Source organism: Symphalangus syndactylus, chromosome 6, assembly GCF_028878055.3.
Source record: "Symphalangus syndactylus isolate Jambi chromosome 6, NHGRI_mSymSyn1-v2.1_pri, whole genome shotgun sequence".
In the NCBI taxonomy this organism is placed as follows: domain Eukaryota; kingdom Metazoa; phylum Chordata; class Mammalia; order Primates; family Hylobatidae; genus Symphalangus; species Symphalangus syndactylus.
The window spans coordinates 43,960,975-43,982,187 of NC_072428.2; the positions used below are offsets into that span (position 1 = coordinate 43,960,975).

General features: G+C 49.4%; 1 protein-coding gene across 12 annotated transcripts in view; it reads right to left on the minus strand.

The window, feature by feature from the left end:
* Positions 1-21,213, minus strand: part of MICAL2 (microtubule associated monooxygenase, calponin and LIM domain containing 2) — a 242,395-nt gene that overhangs the window by 73,829 nt on the left and 147,353 nt on the right. For 6 of the 12 annotated variants that reach the window (XM_055282401.2, XM_055282398.2, XM_055282400.2 and 3 more), the window contains 4 exons: positions 20,836-20,924; positions 19,492-19,594; positions 16,818-16,875; positions 15,573-15,798 (listed from right to left, as the gene is read on the minus strand). In XM_055282401.2, the coding sequence (XP_055138376.1) occupies positions 16,835-16,875; positions 19,492-19,594; positions 20,836-20,924 (233 nt within the window). In that variant the 3' untranslated portion in view covers positions 15,573-15,798; positions 16,818-16,834. Of the gene's footprint in view, positions 1-2,307; positions 2,489-15,572; positions 19,595-20,835; positions 20,925-21,213 lie in introns of those variants that run through there. The other 6 variants (XM_063641985.1, XM_063641984.1, XM_063641983.1 and 3 more) reach the window with 4 other exon arrangements.

A 21,213-nucleotide genomic window follows, 5' to 3' on the forward strand; every position in this document is an offset into this window, starting at 1 on the left:
ACCTATTTACGCCGCAGCCCTTGTTAACATCATAGGGAAAGGTGTCACTCATGTGTTTGCGGTGATGCTGGTTTAAAACCTACAGTGCTGCCAGTCAGCTAAGAAGTAAAGAATAAAAAAGCTTATAGAATAAGGGTATAAAGAAAGAAAATATTTTTCTAGCTATTCAATGTGTGTGTGTTTTAAGCTGTGTTACTACAATAGAGTTAAGAAGTTTAGAAAGTAACAAAGTTACAGTAAGCCAATTTATTATTGAAGAAAGAAAAATATTTTTCAAATAAATGTAGAGTAGCCTAAGGGCACAGTGTGATAAAGTCTACAGTAGTGTACAGTGATGTCCTAGGCCTTCACACTCACACACCACTCACCCACTCACTCACCCAGAGCAACTTCCAGTCCTGTGAGCTCCGTTTATAGTAAGTGCCCTATATAGGTGAGCCATTTTTTATATTTTATACTGTATTTTTACTGTACCTTTTCTATGTTTGTATATATTTAGATTCACAAATACTTACCATTGTGTTACAATTGCTGATAGTATTCAGTACAGTAACACAGTGTGCAGGTTTGTAGTCTGGGAGCAATAGGTTACACCATATAGCCCAAGAGTGGAGTGAGCTTGCCTATCTAGGTTTGCATAAATGCCCTCTATCATGTTCACACAATGACAGAATCACCTGATAACACATTTCTTAGAACATATCTCGGCTATTAAGTGATGCATGACTGGATACCTAGAACACAATTTAAACTCCTTACCTTGTCTTATAAGCCTTGTTCCTGCCTTCCTTCCTGGTGTAATCTCTTATTCTTTTCCCCACTCAGGGTGTACCTGCCGCACCGACTTTCTCTTACCTCTGAGACACGCTCAGTCTCACCCAGCGGCCTGTCACTAGCTGTTGTCACTTCCTGCATTCCCCTTCTCCCTTGGCTGTCCTTTCTTGCCAACCAATTCTCAGCTTAAATGTCACCTCCTCCGGGAGGCTGTAGGAATTTGTCTGCAAAGATGGTTGCAATCATTCCCCTTAGATCCATGCCCCTTTGGAATGGGGGCTTTGCAGCTCTTCCCCTGAAGACAGCAGCCCATTCCCCACTTGTTGAATCTGTTCAGGCCTTGTGACATGCTGCAGCCAATCAGATGGAACTGGAATAGCACTGTGCATTGTCAAGTCTGGGGCTCAGGAGATCTTGGGTGCCTCCCCTCTTTCTCTTAAGGCCATGGGAACAAGCCTGGGCTGCCAGTTGGAGGATGAAAGGCCCACGGCCCAATAGCCCTCTCTCACCGCAGCTGACACTCAGGCTCCAGAGCAGAACCCTACTGGCCCAAACACACAGGTGAGCCCACCAAGACCAGAACTGCCCAGCTGCACCTGGCTTACTTGGTCAGGGTTGGCTTACTCTGGTCTACTTTTTTACACAATCATGGTGTAATGAATGGTGGTTGGTTTAAGTCACTCGCTTTGGGGCTGCTTTGTCACTCTCAGCGTTATTGTGGGCATCAATAATTGCTACAGAGGCTTTTTCCTGGCCACCCAATCTAAGGCAGCTGACCAGCCACTCCCTAGCATATGTGTCTATTTTATTTCTCGACCTGGCGCATATGTGATGCTTTTCTTGTTTAGCTACTTAACTTGCTTCCTAGATGGCTCCCAATGTGATGAAAGCCATGGGAAAGCAAGGACCTTGTCTTGTGTTGGCCACTGCTATTTCCTCAGTCTAGTAAATAATAAGCAATCAATACCTGCTGTTGACTTACCTCTTGAGTGAATTCAGTGCATCTGGGGGAGTCCTGGAGTCTGCATGTCTAATAACAACTCCAGGTGCTTCTGATGCAGGTGATGAGGACAGCGCTCTGAGAAACAGTCACCTAAGGCACCAGGACTTCGCTCCTCATGTTCCCCACTCTGCATCCTAGCCTGCCCAGCCCCATGTATATCACCATCTTGCAGTGGGCAGGCCCTAGGGACAGGTGACACCCATTCTGCACACCTCACTACAGTCAGCATGACACTGCCTCCTGAGAAGAGCACGGGGCCAGGCCCTTTCCCTTCCCGAGAGAATAACAATTGCTAACACTTACAGGCTTATGATGTGTGGGCACTGTTCTATACACTTAATACATATGAATTCTGTATATCTTACCACTCCCTCTGAGATGGGTGCTATGATTGTTGCCATTTTACAGATGAGGAAATGAAGGTACAGGGAGGCCACACTGCAAGCCAGTAGAGAGGAAACCCAATCCCAAATGCGATTCCCTTCCTCCAACCCCGCTTCTGTCCCCATCTGGCAGCAGCCCGAGAATACCTGCTGTCCTCGCTGGTGACCAGGACACACACAGCCAGCACATCCTGTCCAGCTGCATCCTCCCCAGGGCTGATCCTCACTGAGGTCCACTCGGAGGGCAGGGGAGAGGCGGCATCCCCTTCCACATCACTGTGCTGTGGCTCAGAGACGCTCTTCGGCCTCTTGGGGGAGGTGGGCTCATCTGCTGAGAGGAGAGCAGGGTCTAGAGAGATGGTGCGAATGAATGGCCTAGCAGTACCCCTCCAGGGGCTCAGGGCCCCTCTAGGCCTGGGGTCTACTCAGATACTCCAAAGCTGACCTTCTTGTCCTTTGTGCCACTGCTGGAACCCTCACCCCCAAGCCCGCCAGATGCCCAGGCATTTAGGGCACATCTCCCACATGTAGGGCGCGAATGCACAGATCATCCCATTTAGCCAACAGGGAGGGTTCTGAAACGTTCAGAGGGGCCATTCCCAGCTACCCAGCCTCTGAACTGCTGCTGTCAAGATGGCAACGTCCAACATGTTGCTAAATCCAGTGGTAACATCTCAGTTCTCATCTTATTTGACTATTTGACACACCAGCAGCCTTTGACCCAGCTGGTCACTCCGTCCTAGAAACAGCTCTCTCAGCTTCTAGGATGGCAAGGCCTGCCCAATCCCCAGCCCCTACTTCACTGGCTATCTCCTTCATTTCCTCTGCTGGCTCCACCTTCTCCCCTTGACCTTGTAACACTGAAAGATCCCGGGACTCAGTCTCTGAACCTCTTTTCTTCTCTGTCTACACTCATGCTCTTGATACCCTCATCTGGTGTCATGGCTTTAAATAACCCTAGGCAACAATGACCCCCAGATTCCTATCTCCAGCCTGGACATTCCTGATTCTAGATTTATATAGACCACTGCTCACTTGCATCTCCACCTGAGTGTCTAACAGACACATCAGACTCGACAAGTCTGAACGGAGTTCTTCATCTTCTCGCCGCACCCAACATGTCTTGCCCACAGCCTTCCCCCTCTCAGTAAATGGCAACTTCAGCTTCCTGTTGCTCCAGCCAACACCTCGCCAGCATCTTTGACTGCTCTTGTCCTTTCATTCTTCATTCAAGCCATTGGCAAATCCTGATGGGTCTACCTTCAAAACACATCAGGAATCCAGACCCCTCTCACTGCCTCTCTGCTTCCCACCCCCGGTCCGGACACCATTGTCTTTTGCTTGGATCATAGAAACTGCCTCTGCCTGGCCTCCATCTCTGCCCCCTTGCTGTGCCCCATCCCCAGTCTATTCTCAACACAGCAGCCAGGGTGATTCCGTTAAAACCTGAGTGAGATCATTCCACTCCTCGGCTTAAAATCCCCCAATGGCCCCTCATTAACTCAGAGTGAAAGCTGAAGGCCTTACTGAGGCCTGCAAAGTCCAACGTAACGTAGACCCCAGTGTGTCCCGTGACCTTGTCTCCTAGCACTGGCCCCAGGCTTGCCCTGCCCTCACCATGGCACTTCCATGATGCTCCTCCAGCACTCTGGGCACATGCCCTTCTCAGACCCCTTGCACTGCTCTTGCTTCTGCCTGGAAGGTGTTATCCCCAGACGTTTCCATGCAGGCCTCACTCACTCACTGGCTGTCTTCAAGTCCTTGGTGGAACGTCACCTGCCCTGACCATCCTATTTAATATTGCAGCCCATGCCTCAGTGTTCTCCACTTCCCTTGATTTTTATTCATAGCATGTCTCACCCTCCAATGAACTATACAATTTCCTTTTTCATTTTGTTTATTGTCTCTTTCTTCTATGACTAGAATGTAAGCAGTGATTTTCATCTGTTTCATTTGTTGCTAGGGTGGTACCTGGTGAACGGTAGGCGTTCAGTGAGTGTCTGCTGAATGAGTTCATGAGTGAATGCGCCCAGCTCTCTCTTGGCCACTAACTAGCTGGATGACCTCATTTCCAGACACAGTGTCCAGAGAACAGGTGTCATTTTTCCTCTCCAAGGTGGAACATTCACCTGAACTTGGCTCTCTCTCACTTCCCTCCTCCCCCTCCACAGTGTCATTCTTGTGTTCTCATTTGTCTACTGAATCTTTCCTGTCTATATTTAAATATGCTGAAAGTCTCCTGTCTTAAGAAAACTTGTTTTAATCCCAGTCCTCACCCCCAGCCCCCAGCCTACTCTTTCTTCTTCCTTCTCAGCCAAGCTTCCTGGAAGGGTTGGCTACACTCTTCTCTCTCTCCTCTTCTTTATGAACCCCTATTCCTATAATCCTGCCTGTGCCTCCACCACTCCCAAACTACTCCCAGCACAGTCCACAGTGACCTCCTTGTTGCTAAGTCCAATTCACAGGACTTTGGGAGTCATCCTGCGGTCCTTGAGCCTGCCCTGTCCCTGCTCCTGGGGACACCTACTCTCCCTGCCCCTGTGGCTGGCCGTCTTAGCCATCCAGTATTCCAGCCAACCCTTAAACACCTGGGTTCTCCTTGCATCCACCTGAGCTCTCTCATCTTTTACCCATGTGTTCTCTCTGGGAGATACAATCTCTTCCCTAACTGTATTTACCACCTGTGAAGATGACTCAAGAAATTTTGATTTTTATGTGAAATACCTCATCTTAAAATATCAGACACATCAAAAAAAAAAAAAAAAAAAAAAAAAAAACCATGCCTGCGGCAGACTGAGCAAGTGGGTTGCTAGTTTGTAGCCCCTGGTGCATGTAGATGCTTGCTGTGTGCACGTGTCTACACTTCTAAGTTAGTGTAACTGGAGATGGAAGGCATTTGAGGAATACAGTCGGATGCTTCACTACATCATAATAATGACATGGCGATGGTGGTGGTGGTGGCAGCATTAGTCATAATAAAAGCAGTAGCAGCTTACTTTTATTGGGTGCCAATATATGCCAAGAATTGTTTGAGCATTTGACATGTATTAAATGTGTTGGGGCTGTGGGTCTGGTACCTCTGCAGCCTGGTGTAGCTGAGCTTGCCTCGGCCACCAGTAGCCACCTCATCCCACTAGGTCACCCTGGACTCCACCACTCTCTCCCCTCATCCCCAAGCCCAGTCACAGCAGTGCCTTTAACCCAAAGCTGCTGTTGCATGGATTAAATCTCACCGAATCCTCTCAGAAAAGCATTGTTATTACCCCCATTTTCCTGCTGAGAAAACTCAAGCACAGAGAGGTTAAGGCACCAGCACATGGTCATATATTCTGTCAGAGGACGGGGATCAGTCTGCGTGTCTGTGAGCACAACAGAACCACGAATGGACACTGTTGTGCATGACCTTTGTGCTGGGAGTTTTGGCTGGAAAGCGCCCCCAGTTCTTTACTCCCTCCCTATAATACAGTTGCGCTCTATGCTGTGACTTTGCAGTCCTTCCCGCTGGAGTTGGTGGGGTGTATAGCCCTGCCCCATGGACGTGAAGCTTGGCGGCAAGGCTTGCTTTGACCTATGGCAGCTCGTGGATGGGATGTGAGCAGAGGCTTTAAGTGGGCCTGCCGGTTGGCTGTCACTCATGTTCCTGCTAGGTTACCATGAAAAGAACTTGTCGCAGGTGGCCACTACCCCTTCAGTCAGGGTCCCTGATTGAGGGCACATGGAACAGACCTGGAGCCAAGCTATAGCCTGGAGCCAACCCAGTCAATCCCTTGGGGCCTCCCTCGCCCTTAGACCTACAGCCTGAAGCAGAGCTACCCAGTCAACCCAGAGACTCCTGAGCAAGAAAACAGGTGCCATATGCCACCGAGACTGGGGAGGCTTGTTACATAGAATGACTGTGGCAAAGACCCAGCTCCATGCCTCACTTCTTGTGTGCCTGTGAGCTGTGTGCCCAAATGCTTGTATATCCAATAGATGCTGTGTCCTCCTCAGATCCAGGCCTGTGCTGGGGGTTTGGGGATGAACCTGCCACCACAATCCCTGCCTTCAAGGATCTCTTTCTGTCTTACAAGGGAGATAAGGCATGTTCACAAATACCTACATGATAAGATAAAGCATGTAAGAGTGAGGCACGGAAGAGGCAGTAGTGGGGGGAGATCTGACTTCCATGCAACAGCAGCTTTGGGTTAAAGGCACTGCTATGACTGGGCTTGGGGATGAGGGGAGAGAGTGGTGGAGTCCAGGGTGACCTAGTGGGATGAGGTGGCTACTGGTGGCCGAGGCAAGCTCAGCTACACCAGGCTGCAGAGGTACCAGACCCACAGCCCCAACATGTGAGCCCAGATCAAACCTGTGAGGAACACCCAGTGTTCTGCTTTTCTCTTTCCTCCTTCCATGGAGGGATGGAACAGGCCAGGGCTCAGCCTGGCTCCCTGGGCTCCAGGAGAGTGGAGGGCACGGCTGACGGATGGCCTCTCAGAGCGCCGGGCCAGGGCCAGCGTCTCTCACAGTGAACCCAGACATCAGGGCAGGGGGCAACAGTGTTGAGGTAGACTCTGTAAAAAAGAAGCTGGTACTTCCTCTGGGCCCCCTTTTGCCAATGTGCCCAGGCAAAAAGCCCCAAAGGAGGCCAGGCTCCTCCGCGACTTCTGCCGTCTAAGACTCAGGCCATGGCTGCCGCTGGGTTTTATGGGGTTCAGTGCCACCTCCACGAGGAAATTCCTCCAGTCATGTGGCTATTTCCAGATATCTCTTTTCATTCCCAGACAGCTCCGTCTGTGCGCGTATAACAGTAGTAATACTAGTGGCACTAGTACAAATGCTGGAAATAATACTAATGACAGTAACAAAAGCAACACTGACTCATCGAGGGTCCATATGCCTTCATCCACCCTAGCATACCAACAGCCCTAAGAGAATGATATTAGCATCCTCACTGGATGAGTGGAGAAGAGTGGAGTCCAGAGAGAATGCCCACCAGGCCAGCCAGTGAGTGCACAGTGCTGGGTGTCACCACAGCTGGGCCTCTGGCTGCTGGGCACAGAGCAGCTGCACCTGTGGCCAGCCCCAGGTGGAGAGCCAGGTGTGCTCACCTGTGCTTCATGCCCACACCACCAGCCCTCTTGCTGCCTCCCCAAGGCTGGCTGCTCTTTAAGACTTTGGCTGAAGTCATCTTTGCTCATTTGGAGAATCAAGGACTCTAACGGGGGCTGGAGGATGACAGGAGAGGAGGTACATAGGAGTCATGGGTGAGAAGGATCCAGCACCCCGCAGAGCAGCTGCTGCCAGCCTGTGGCACGAAGCAGCTTTGCCAAGAACTGAGCACCTCAGCCTCATCTCAGCTCTGGCCAGATACCTGCTCCCTGACAAAAGATAAGACTCCAAAAATCCTAAGTGCTGGGTCCAAGGCCTACCTATGAGCCTGGGAAAGGCAGAGCCAGGCAGGGTCTGGGGAAATGTCTGTCCTCACACACGGCTCCCAGCAGCCAGGTCCCGAGGCCGTTTACTGGCCAGGCCCCTGCCACAGGGTTATGGAGAGGCGTGGCGCTCCCTGGTTCTGCTGGCGAAATTGCTGCTGCTTTCTACTCAAGTCTGAGACTCTTCCACTCACCCCCAGAACCCAGGGAGATGACAACGCAACAGGCCTCCTGTGTGCTGCTATTAACCCCACTTTGCAGGAAAGGAAACCAAAGCTTGGAGGAGTTATCACACTTGTCCAACGTCACACAGCTCCTAATGGCCAGAGCCACCTCTGGCCGCTGTCCACTGTTCTCTCTGCAGAAAAAAGTTGAGAAAGAAGGCAGCAAAACTAAGAGGATCAGGATCCAGTCAGGAAGACAGGGCCAAGCCAGGGAGTTCAACAGAAGCATCCAGACAGGAAATGAACTGCAATGGTGCTGGAAGAGCTGAAAGCCAAACAGGGATGATGAGGCAACCCAGAGAGGAGCAGCAGCAGGCCGCTGTCCCTCAACAGCAGAGGGACAAGGAGAAGAGCTGGTGCCACCAGAGCCCAGGGGCCACAACACTGCTGCAAGGCAGGGAGCTGGGAGGGACACCCTGGCTTCCCCTTGGATCCTGCCCTCCAGCCCCGCACCAGCGCGTCCAGCAGTCAAAACTAACAGTAAGCCAGTTTCAAGGGAGCTGGAAAATGTAGCTTGCAAGGGATACGCCTTTTCTTTTTTTTAATTTAATTTTTTTTTTTTAATTTACAGAGCCCAGCCAGAGAAGGGCGGGGAAGGCATCTGAGCACACACAGGCAGATATCTGGGATTCTAAGCAGAGCGGTCTCCCTGCCCTCTTATAAGAGGGGACACTACAAGCCTCCAGCAGGATGAGGGAGGGCCCTAGGAAGATGCTTGTGGCAGGCAGTCCTTCTACCTACTGCCAGGGTATGTCACAATTGCTCTGGGAAGGAGACTAGTCGATGCCAGAGCCAAAGTCCTTTTCAGTGTGTGGCCCTTTAGGGAAAAGGCACAGGTGCCAAGATGGGCTGGCTGCCCTCATGGGGGCTTCTGAGAGTGACTCCTCAGGGTGCAGTCATGGGAACGGGAGTCCACGGATCTTCAGGGGGTGAACAAATTGATGGGCAATCTTGGGCCTCTGGCCCCTCTGCCCTGGGGCATGGCTGCCCTGCCTTGCTGTACTCCTTCCAGGAGTGGGCCTGGCCCGTGTGTGTAGGTGTGCAGATACATACGGACACATCCTCCACTGCCCACAAGCCAGGGTGGATGGTGTCATTCAAGGGGCCCTGGCTGGCCCTAGCAGCAGCCTTCGTGCAGGGACCAATAAATTAAAATGTAAACCTGAAGGAAGATGCAAACTTTGACAGGTAGTGCCAAGCCTCAGCCCCTTCTCCACAGAGAAGAGCACTCAGCAGAGCTGAGCTGTTCCTCCCGCGAAGCCCTCATCCTGGACGCTGGGCCAGACACAGGGAAATGCCGCCACAGACGGCTGGCGATCTGGCACCAGCCCTCAGCACATGGCTCCCTCTGGACACCAGGACTCCTCCACTGAGGTGAGGGGTGGGGGCACACGCTGTATCTTCCCAACAGCTCTGCAGGCTCCAGAGTATCAGAGAAGCTGAATTTCTTTGCCAGCAGCAGCAGGTCTGGAGCCTTCTTCTTGGAACCTGCCTCTTTTCTTCCCTCTTCTTCCGCCACTACAGGCACTGTGTCTGGCCAGCTGTGAGCCTTCAGCTTTGGGCACAGCCAGGACCTATACCTGCGTTCCTCTGAATGAGGTGGGCAGGAAGAACTCTAACTTTCTGGGAAGGCAGCCCAGCAGCAACCTCGTAAAGCAGGAAGGGAAGTAGCCTGGGGCTCACCGTCCTTCTCTCCTGTTCAGAACCCAGCCACAGCAGCGGCAAGACCCCAGGACTGAGCAAACAATCCTCATCCAGCTGCCATATGTCCCCAAGGGAGTCACAGCCAGGGCCTGGTGTGGGTTGGGGGTGGGAAAAGAGAAAATCTGATCTTCTGGCACTTCTAGGCTCCTACAAATGGAAGAGTTGGCCTCTTTTTTCTTTTTTTTTGAGATGGAGTCTCGCTTGTTGCCCAGGCTGGAGTGCAGTGGCACAATCTTGGCTCACTGCAAGCTCCGCCTCCTGGGTTCACGCCATTCTCCTGACTCAGCCTTCCAAGTAGCTGGGACTACAGGCACCCGCCACCATGCCATGCTATTTTTTTTTTTTTTTTTTGTATTTTTAGTAGAGACGGTGTTTCACCATGTTAGCCAGGATGGTCTCGATCTCCTGACCTCGTGATCCGCCCGCCTTGGCCTCCCAAAGTGCTGGGATTACAGGCATGAGCCACCGCGCCCGGCCGAGTTGGCCCCTTTATCTGAGGGTGGGTCCTCTGCTTCCCTAGCCCCTCTGCTGCCGGGCAGGCAGCATCTCTTAGTCTCAGTTATAGGCACTTGCAGGATAACTGGACTCAGGGGATCAAAGCCATGCTGAGCCACCCACATGCCTTGGCATGGGGGCCGCACCCTCCAGCCCAGGTTATGGTGGGTGGAGTGTTCCCTACCCTGTCCCTTGTCTCACATCTGCCACCTGAGTTCCTGTGTCCGGACCCCAGAGCAAGGCACAGTGAAGAGGGGACAGAGGATGTGTGTGAGGCCAGTGGCCTGGGCCTTGATGCCCCAAAAGGGATGCTGCTGGAACTGCTCTCTGCTGCCAACCTCAGCTTGTCCCTGAGAGGAGGCATCCAAGGCCCACCTGCTGCTGTGCAGACCCAGCTCTCTCAAGAGTTGTACATGACAATGATGCCCCTCAGAAGGCAAAATAGGAGCAAAATCAAAACTCCCTTCTCATATTCGGGGTCTGCAGTGGCAGCCAGGACACACAATGTCAGACTTCTCTTCCTCCAGGTCTCCCTCTGAACCACGCTGGATGCCAGCCAGACCTTCCCCAGCCCGAGATGGCTGCATGTTCTGCAGTCTGAGGTCCAGGCCAGAGGGCATATATCCTAAAAATATTTTTTGAGGGCCTACTATGTGCTAAGTGCTACTTTGTCGGGGTTATACAAGCATTCAAAGGCAACCAAGATCCCTGCCCTCACAGAGTTTGCATTCCAGCAAGGTTGGAAAACATAAATAAGCAAGACATATAATAAAGGAGTGAATTACACAATATGTTGAAGGCAATAAATGTGTGCAGTGGAAAAACTGTCTAGTAGGGTAAGGGGGAGCAAGATTGCTGGGGGGTGCAGGTCTCGGGACTAAAAGTAGACCTCACTGTGGGGATTGGGGGACACATGGACAAATTTGAATAAAGGACAGGCTCAGCCATATGAATGCCAGGGAAGGGCGTTCTTGGCAGAGGAAACAGACAGCACAAAGGCTCTAAGAGAGAATGTGGCTGGGTCAGAGTGTGTAAGGGAAAGTAGAAGAGGAGGTCAGAGTAGGGGCCAGACCCCATAGAGCCCTTTGAATCCATCATGCTTTTGGTGTTTGCATGCAATGAGCTAGAGAGCTGCTGGAGTTTTGAGCAGTGGTGAGACATAAATTTTAAAAGGATCATCCAGGCCAGGCACAGTGGCTCACACCTGTAATCCCAGCACAGGTGTGGGCTGTGGCAGGAGGATCACTTGAGGTCAGGAGTTCGAAAACAGCCTGACCAACATGGCAAAACCCCATCTCTACTAAAAATACAAAAGTTAGCTGGGTGTGGTGGCAGGTGCCTATAGTCTCAGCTACTCGGGTGGCTAAGGCATAAGAATCACTTGAAATCTGGGAGGTGAAGTTTGCAGTGAGCGAGATCACTCTAGCCTAGGTGACAGAGTAAGACACTGTCTCAAAACAAACAAATAAATAAAAGGATAATCCAGCTGTTTTGTTGAGGAGGTTGAGGGGTGAAGGGAGAAGCAGGGGGCCTCAGAGTGGTGGCTGCAATAACTTGGATGACAGTGGCGGAGGTTGGTTAGTGTGGAGGTGGTGAGGAATGGACAGGTTCTGGATGTTCCTCAGATTTGCTAATGGATTTCATGTGAGGTCGAGAGAAAGAAGAGTCAAGAAGGACTCTAGGGCCTTTGGTCCGAGCAACAAGAAACGGAGAATCGCAGTCTCCAGAAATGGGGAAGGCTAAGGGCGGAGCCTGTTTTGGGGGAAAATCAGCAGTTGTAGTGGACGCTTGAGCTGGACACGCGCAAAAGACATCAGGTGTGGAGCAAGCGGGCAGCTGGGCACAAAGTGAGAGCCTATGCCGCCTCCTTGCTGAGACTCGGGCACTCACTAAGGCAAAACCAAAGTCTGCTGGCACGTGGTGGGAGGGAAGGGGAGCTCCAGAGCTGAGGTCTGGGTGTCTGAAGGGAGGTGGCTGTTGACTTTAAGAAGCCTGGGGAATCAGAAACCTGGAGAAAAACAGATGGTGCCACCAGTGTGAATCGGGACCGCTGTCTAGTTCCCAACCCGAAGGTGTCCTGTCAGGTGTTCTGAGCCCCAGTTAATCGAGAATGCCTGAAAAGTTTTCCTCTGGGTGCTCTATGCTGTGCAAAATCAGGAAAGTGCTATCTAGAACATGGCAAAGAGATCATGCTGTCCTGAGAGCCAAACACCTTGGAAAACCCTACGCTAGAGGCATCCTTAGCCCCAGTTCACAGAAGGGACCTGTCAAATGCCACTGAGTCAGTACCAAGTGCTGGGAGCAAAGCCTGGTCTTTGGTGGAGCCCAGGCCCTCAGCATGCACCAAGGTTCCTCTTAGAGCAGGCACCTGACTCCTAGCCTGGGCTGTGGGACTCAGTCCCTTCACAGTGGAAAACGTGGCTCTAGACTTGCTTCTGCCTCCCTAGTATCAGGAGCTTCTTTAACATCAGTACTGACTGCAAGGTTGCCACAAGTAGGTGAAGAGCTAATGAAGTTCTGCACATAAAATTCTTGGCCCAGTACCTGGCACAGAGAAAATGCTCCCTATATAACAGCTGGCTGAGGAGCAGTAAAAGATGTAGTGACTTCTTTTACTTACTTAAGCCTTTTTTTTTTCTTAAGTTGTAAAAATGAATGCATTTACAGAAATAAAGGGGAACAGCCCACCCACTCTGCTTAACCGACTTACACATTCAAGTTGCACAGAGATTTATTTCTTCTGCTGGATTATTTCCTCAGGATAAATTCCCTGCAGTAGAATTATTAGGCCAACAGGTCAGAGCCCTTTTCTGGATCTTAATCAGGGTTGCCATAATGCTTCCCAGGAAAAGATTCTCCCAGTTTACTTTTTACTCAATACTTGGGATGAAGTTCATATTTTTTTCTTACAGTTTTACTTTTTTCTTTACTAATTCAGTAGATGCACCATGATTTTTATTATTTTCTTTTTGAGACAGAGTCTCACTCTGTAATCCAAGCTGGAGTGCACTGGCATGATCTCAGCTCACTGCAACCTCTGCCTCTTGGGTTCAAGTGATTCTCATGCCTCAGCCTCCCAAGTAGTTGGAATTAAAGGCGTGTGCCATCATGCCCAGTTAATTTTTTTTTTAGTAGAGACAGGGTTTTGTCATGTTGGTCAGGCTGGTCTTGAACTCCTGACCTCAAGTGATCTGCCTGCCTCAGCCTCCTAAAGTGCTGGGATTACAGGTGTGAGCTACCGCACCTGGCCCATGTGCACCATAATTAATTTACTTCCTTTAAAAACCAAGTAGGAATACTTTTGTAAATGCTTGCTTTTTCTTTTTAGTGTTTACTTTTAAAATTTGCTTAAGTGTAAATTGCCTATTCATAGCCTTTGCCTATTTATCATTGACTCTTTAACCAACAAATATTAACTGATCATCTACACTGTGAGAGGTGCCCAGGAACATCTGTTTTAAATGAACTTTGAAAATACCACGCAATGAACTTCTTCGTTATTACATTTAGTTCATATTTTTCTCTAGTCTAATGGTCTAATATTTTATTATTCTACATTAAGTTTTAAAAATGTATATAATCAGATTTGTGTCATGTTTTCCCTGTGTGTTCTTCTTCCTATTAGAGGATTTATGCTTAGAAGGTTATCACCCCATATCTAATCAATACTTAATTCCATTTAATATTTAATTATATGGTTTTCCTTTTAAAATTCTAAGTCTTTAATCCAATATCTCTGAATTAAAGACTAGTCTACCAAAACTATGTATGTAGAATGCAATGTTCAAAAAAAGCAAACCAAAACAACATGTTCACATAAGTATGGGACAACTGACTTTCACAAAGCTGATTAAACTTCTCTATGAGGATGCCTCAGAGACTTAACACGCTAATGAATCTCGTGAGTCTCCAGGTAGGGGTAGGACTGGCAAGATCAGTACAAAATATTCCTCAAATGTTGTGACCATGGACTCCTTTGTTGGTGAAGCACCTCTTGGGGTGTCACACTTTGACAATAAAGTGAGGATTCTTGTCTGCTTTACTCCCTGCTGTATTCCTAGTCCATAGTAGATGCTCAGGAAATATCACATAGTTGAGCAAACAAATGAGCACATGCACAGTTAAATATAACAGATCTCATCTAGTACAGCAATACTGAGCCACATCTCTAAGGTGCAGGGAGGTGTGGGGACTTCGCATGGTTCCCTGCTGTACCTAGGGCTTAGAATAAGGCCTAGGACAAACATTTGCTGAATAAATGAATGCATAAAGGAATGAGTCACTTGCACAGCCCAGCACCTGACTTACAGTCCCTAACATCCCTCCTTGAATAGAAGTGGGAATGTATCTCATGCTTGTAATCCTAGCACTTTGGGAGGCCGAGGCGGGTGGATCACGAGGTCAGGAGATCGAGACCACGGTGAAACCCTGTCTCTACTAAAAATACAAAAAAATTAGCCAGGCGTGGTGGCAGGAGCCTGTAGTCCCAGCTACTCGGAGAGGCTGAGGCAGGAGAATGGCGTGAACCCGGGAGGCGGAGCTTGCAGTGAGCTGAGATTGCGCCACTGCACTCCAGCCTGGGCGACAGAGCGAGACTCCATCTCAAAAAAAAAAAAAAAAAAAAAAAAAAGAAGTGGGAATATATCACCCGGGTAAGAGTACAGAACCCTTGGTCATGACCTGAGGCAGCTCTGAAGGTAGATCCAGGCATCAGAGACCAGAGCCTCAGAAACATCCATTTGGAGGTGCCAGGGACTTCAAGAGGTTCACAGGTGACTTTTCATACCAGTGTCAGAAGCCCAGCTACACCCAGCCAGGAAATGGCAGGCATCCCACCCAGGGGAGGCTGAGGACCAGATGACTTTGGCACTGCCCAGGATAGCCGAGTGAGTCTTCAAATCTTTCCCTTAAACACAGCCTGGAGTTGCCTGGGGCCTGCCATGAATACTATACTTAGGGTGGCACTAGGGCAGGGCCTCACACCATAGACACTGAATGCCCTGAGCCTTTGGGACAGGAGAGGTCTCTTAGGACGGCAGTGGCTCTCCATCTGATGAGCACACTGCCGACTTCATTGCCATCCTGATATTCATACCCAGTCCTTCCTCCTTACCTTCCACTTGCCACTCAGCTGTGGACCAGCACGAAGTGTTACAGACCAACCTTTGCTAAATAGGAACCTAAATTAGTGTAAGGTTCATAGAGAAAGCTCTCCTGCAGAGCCACGCTTGGGTGTGTGGGGGAAACGAGTACAGGTAGCCGTCAATACAGTCTGTTTCTAATCGTTGAGGGGACACTGACCCTCACCCACTATGCCCAGCATCTAGAACAGCAAAGTACAATGAGTGTTCAAGAAAGAGATCCCAAAGCCTGGCCCAGGAGCATTGGTGACAGTTTCCAAATATTACCCCTGGGTAATATTTCCTTTCAGAGCACCCAGCGCAGCCCCAGAGAGTCCTGTGTCACCTCAAGTGCAAGTCCCGCCAGCAGTGTAGGGAAAATGAACCCCCTACATCAATCCCTGTGTATGAGGTTTTAGAAGCTTCCACGGCAAAGAAGAGAGGAAACAATGAGCTTTACAAAGAACAATATTTATTTCCATTTACAGCATCAAATACCATAAATAAAGCTAAACATTGTTTGTTTTGCTGTGTGCAAAATACAGGGTTCCGTGTGGCACTGTAAATGATTACCAAAGGTCACAGACATGCGTTGTGATGAGATGGGGAGGCTAGCTAAAGAGGAGGCTGAGAGGGGAGGAGGGCACTCTTTGGTTGACATTCTATAAAGGGAGGGAGACTCTGTAAGAGAAGATAAGACAAGAGCAACGACTTCGTACTGGCCAGGATCTGCACAAACGCAGTGAGCGTGCAGCATGCAGGGCCAGGCAGGCTCGCCCAGGGGTCAGGGTGGTCTGGGCCGCATGCAGGACAGATGCCCACCGCAGCCTGAGACCGCGAGGGTTGCCTAGGACAGCTTCACTGTGCTTGGTGTGTTGTGTCTCGTTAAGAGCATGTTGGTGATTATCCTGCTGCCCCAGGTACAAGAGTCAGCAGAAATGTGTGCTTTAAGCAGGTCCACAGGGGCCTGGGGCTGAACTGAGTCATTTCTCAAAGATATCCCTGCCTGGGATGATGATGGCTCTAATTGAAGCTCTGGCGTCATCTGGGGCTTTATGAGCCAAGGGAGATAAGAAGAGCCACAGCAAAACCCTTGGATCTACAGTGCAGGCTGCAAGCAAGGCAGGATTTGCTAGAATATTTGTGATTATGTGTTCAACCTAGAGAGCATGTTTCAAGCTTGGGATGAGGCCTGAGAGTAATTACGTTTTTTAAATCCCTGCAAATAATCACCTATGGTTTTGATAAATGACATTAACAATCTTTACATTAGAGCCAATTTAAGAAAGGGCTGGTATGTATGAGCTTTTTGAGGCTGCTCGAAAAGTGTTCTTTTCAAAGGTGACAGAGGCCCCCTCATGGTACTGTCTCATGAGCAAGGTCGAACCTCCCAAGAAAGTAGGTGGCTTCGCAGGCGCAACTGGAGAAGCACGCACGCAGGCAGACCCAAGGGAGAGAGGAGAGGCGGGGCATGCACTTGGGGTAGACCAGGCTGCCAGTTCCACGGGAAATGAACACAGACATGGGTCTCAAGCTGAACACTCCCCCATGCTGTTAGCCAACCATGCCACCAAATGAGTCCATCAGTATGCAAGACACTCACAGTTAGCGCAACCAGTACTGCTGGTGAGAGGACGGGGTGCAGAAAGCGGGTTGGGGGTTAGTACCACTCTTTGAAAATTGGCAAGAAAACCAGTCACCTTAGAGCAGAAGTGTGTCAGCCAAGAAGTGGGTGTAGCACTGGAAGGCTGAAATGAACTGATGGCCATGGTGTAAGATTGGAAAGAGAGAGAAAGATAGAAAAGAGAACTTAGTGTGGGGGAAAAAAGGAAATGATTAACATCACGAGAGGGCACCGGAGTTGAAAATAAGGCAACTATTGAAAGAGGGAAACTTCCTCTGAAAGAGTCACTGTTTGCTTAGGAGAGATGAACCTTTCTGGTTGTGACCAGCTACTTGTTTATAAGAGTGGATGCACACAGTTTGCATCTTGCTCCCTGATATCCTCTCTGCCCCCATTTTACTCTAGTGTCTCCTATTCATTCTTGAATATGTTGCGGAGGCCTAGAGGCATCCATCCTCTGGGGTCCACCCCTGGATGTTGGTGCTGCCCACCAGAAAGGTTCAACATCTCAGAGCATACAAACATCTCAGATTTCTGACAGGCACACCCTGTCTCACCACAGTAATTCAAACCAGTCTCGTTATGGCTGTACATGACAGTCAGAGATTCTGACTCTGGCTTCATGGAACTCTCCACAAAGCATCTCAGCCTATCATGAGCTGAAAATAATCACAATACCATGGCCGTTCACATCATGACCTTGAGAATTTACTTTCTATACTCAAACAAAAGGAATCAAGGGTTCCTCCCACCATGCTGAACATTAAAATCCCAGCAAAAATTGGAGAAAACACAATGCAAGTCATCGGACTGAGAGCAGTGCCAACAACGACAGAGGCGCCGGTTCCCACAGAGTTGGCCACCGCCATGCCTCTGTTTTTCCCAAGGATTTCAGGGAAGTGTTTGTAGAAATGCACCTCCTCCTTTCTTCCCGCCCCATAGAAACTTTCATCTCAAAGCTCTCAAAGGTTCTGGCTCCTCACCCACACCCAGGCACACCTCTTAGTTAATCCAGAGGCATCTCTAGTGATAACTGCACAGAGCTATCTTGGGCCCAGCAACTCCAGATACACTGAGCTCTGTAGATGGCCTTTCTCTGGCAGCCCCTTGATTGTTCAGCCAGACCCTGCAGGTGTGTATGTCTAGGCAGCGCGGAATAGGGAGAGCTGAGGACTCTTCTAGATACCCAGAGTGAAGAATGTAGGTGGACCTGCATGCTCATTTTTACCCTTACTAATGCATATTTCCTTTGGATCAGTCCCTAAATAGCTTCCACTCCCAGCCTTCCTTGCCAGTCAAGATACGGTAGAGCTTCCCCTGGAGGTCAGACCCATTCCTTTCCCAGGGCAGTGTGAAAATGGTTTCTGTTTTGACCACATATGCATGGCAGCGGAGCAGCTAAGCAGTCAGGATGTCCACAGGCAATGCTCACTGGGCAGGCCACACTTCCCAGCAATAGCCTGATGTGCTAACAAACCCCCTCAGTCTCAAAGGACACCACATAAGTGGACAGAGTCTTCCACTCCACTCGGCCTGACCAGTATGGACCCTGCACAGCCTTGGCTTAGCCTGTAGCCTGGGCTGGGGTATCTGCTGGGAGCCACAGGGTCTAAAATGCCATCAGCTGAAAGAGCTCATCTTCAGCACTGCATCAGCTCCATGGTCAAATGCCAGTGGGCTTTCACTGCAGTGCCCATTAGTGGGAAGGGAAAATGCATGTTTGTAGAATCTGTTGAAACCCCATGGTTCTTTGTCATTTGGCTGTGAGTTGGTATAGGGGTGGAAGCCTTTAAGCTACTATTTAACATCAAAACAAGGGAGCAAAACAGTCCTCCCCCCAGGGGGACAGATAACAGCCAACCACACACTACTCCGTGCTTTTGTAAGTTGAATTCTATTCTGCCCTTCTACTCTCTTCTTCTACAATAATTACGCTTTCGTGTTATAAAAAGTATCCTGCTGCTGACAAGTGGCATCTGGGTACCTAAGTCAAAAGGCACTGGTCAGGAGATGGCACACTCACTTTCATGTGTGTAAAATCTTAAATCATCCACTTTGCATGCAGTGGCTCTGATAACTCACTGCAATGTTCAAGGGATTTATAAAACTGGTTATAAGCTTCAAACTCATGTTTAGAAAAATTGACACTCATAGAAAAAAATGCTTTCTCTAGGCTTATTAAAGTTTAAAAAATTGAAATGTAAACCCAGAAGTATGGCTCACTTTGGTGTATATATATATATAAAAGTACAAAGCTATAGAAAAGATCCTTCATATCGTCCCTGGCCCTAGCACCGTGAGTAGATGTTCACCCTGATAAGGCCAGGTGGAGGTGGCCCATGTGAAACTCTTTGGCTTTGAGCTAATTGCTTAGAGAATGCTAGGCTTCCTGGCCAGAGCCTGAGCAAACTGCAAACGCACTGCCATCTGAAGCCTCCCTGGAAATGTGAAGGCACTTCGGGGCGGCCAGGCATGTCAGCGGAGCTTGACTGGGAGGCACCTGAGCACCCAGTTGCAGATGCTCTCGAGGGAGCCCTCAGATTCCCTGTACATGGCTGCCAGGACCTCAGAGAACACCCAGAGGAGTGGCAGCCCCAGGCTCAGGAGCTCGTACATGTAGCAGTAGTTGTAAGCATTGTCCCTGATATGGCGGCCAGCGGCTTGCAGGACTCCCTGCATCCAGTTACACAGGTCCCTCGGCAGCCTGAGGGGCCAGCCCAGCGCCTTCCTAAAGAAGGAGGTGGAGATACCTGGGGGGCTGCCTTCCGGGGTGCCAATGGCGGCCACAGCGCAAGAACTTTCGGTGGGAGTGTCTCGCCGAGGGGCTTCCTGCTCTTGCCATGTCGCCTCCTCCTGAGAAAGAGATCAAAGTGAGGGCATTAGTCTGTACGTCTTCCAGAGGATTACTTCAACAAAGCAGACAGAGAGCCAATACAAACCGAACTCGCCAGACCCTGCGACCAGCCGCCACAATAATCTCAGCCCCGCAACTCATGCTGAAGCCGGTGCTGAACACGGGCACTTTTCTAGGGGCCAACTGACCATAGGAGTCACAAGCCTTCAAAAATATGCATGCCTTTTGATCGGCAATCTCATTCCTAGTGATATACATCAAGTAACTAATTTGAAATACGGATAACGATATGCACACCAGGATGTACACTGTAAAAACATTTGTAAGACAAAAAAATTCAAACGATGTAAAGATCCAGTAATACAGAGGTAGTGAAGTAAATTATTGACCATTTATAGACTAGAATCTTCCAAAGGCATTAAAAATTATGCTCCAACAGGATTTTTAATGTCATGGGAAACTATTCTTGATATACAATTAGTGAAGAAAAGGAAGAATATAAAACTGTAGGCATAGGATTCCACTTTGGTTAAAATATATTCACATAGAAAAAAGCCTGGAAAGGGATGTTACAAAATGTCAACTGCGGTTTTCTCAGCGTAGAGTGGTTACAGGAGGTTTAACTTTGTTTCTTTGTATTCTTTCATTCCCATGTTTTTACACTGAACCTATCTATTTGGGTAATTAGAAAAAAGTTTTAAGTTATGGGTTGTTGCTAGTGGTAGATGATTAATCAAGCCCAAGAGAAGAAATTTGCTAAGAGGTGCCAGAAGAGATGCTTCCACAAACCATCTATGAATTCAGTGGGCTGGTCACTTTGTTGACTTCAAGAGCCTGGGAGAGGACTTGGAAAATGTAGAAGGGTCGGTCCTATACCAGGCATTCTTGCAAACAGCACCTTGTGGCCAGGTGGGTTCCAGGTACAGAGGGCCACGTGGCTTTTGTGTGGCTAAGCATATCACCCCATCCCTGCCACATGGGCAAGCTCTTCCAGGCTTCTTATGAGAAGCCAGCATGGCTACTGTCCTGGGAGCTCATCTGGAATGGGACACACCCCAGAGGCTGTGGAACAGACTGAAACAGAAGAACCCTCCACACCAGGAAGCAGAGGCTTTCTTCTTTATCTGTGAGTCATCTCAATCCCTCTAGGGCCAGAAAAGCTGGCCTAACTTTGAGGATCACTGGAAACCCTTATCAAGGGGCCTTCCCCGTTTCACCATCATGTTTGAGACAAACATACCTCTCTTTGTTGCTTCAACTCTGCCCGTCTCTTCCGTTGTTTGCTATTGGTTTTACAGTGAATGAAGTGAGGCTTGCAGTAAAATTTGCCTGTAAAAAGAGGCACACACATACAGAAAAATTTTGCTCCTGTAAACTAGAGCTAAGTAGACAAAAGCCAAGTGCCTGCCACTGTCCAAGTCAGAAAATAGTAATGATGGAAATAGCCCAGGGTGGCTCAAACTTGGGAAACGGCTTCTGTCACCTTCCTTAAAGAAGTGGCACTGAGATGAGGTAGGACGGCCCTTTGCTGCCTCAGAGACAAGCTCCGGCAATGGGGGGCTCCCAGGGATGTGGCTAAGACCTTCAAACCATTCGGCTCCCGTAGGGTGGCATGCCC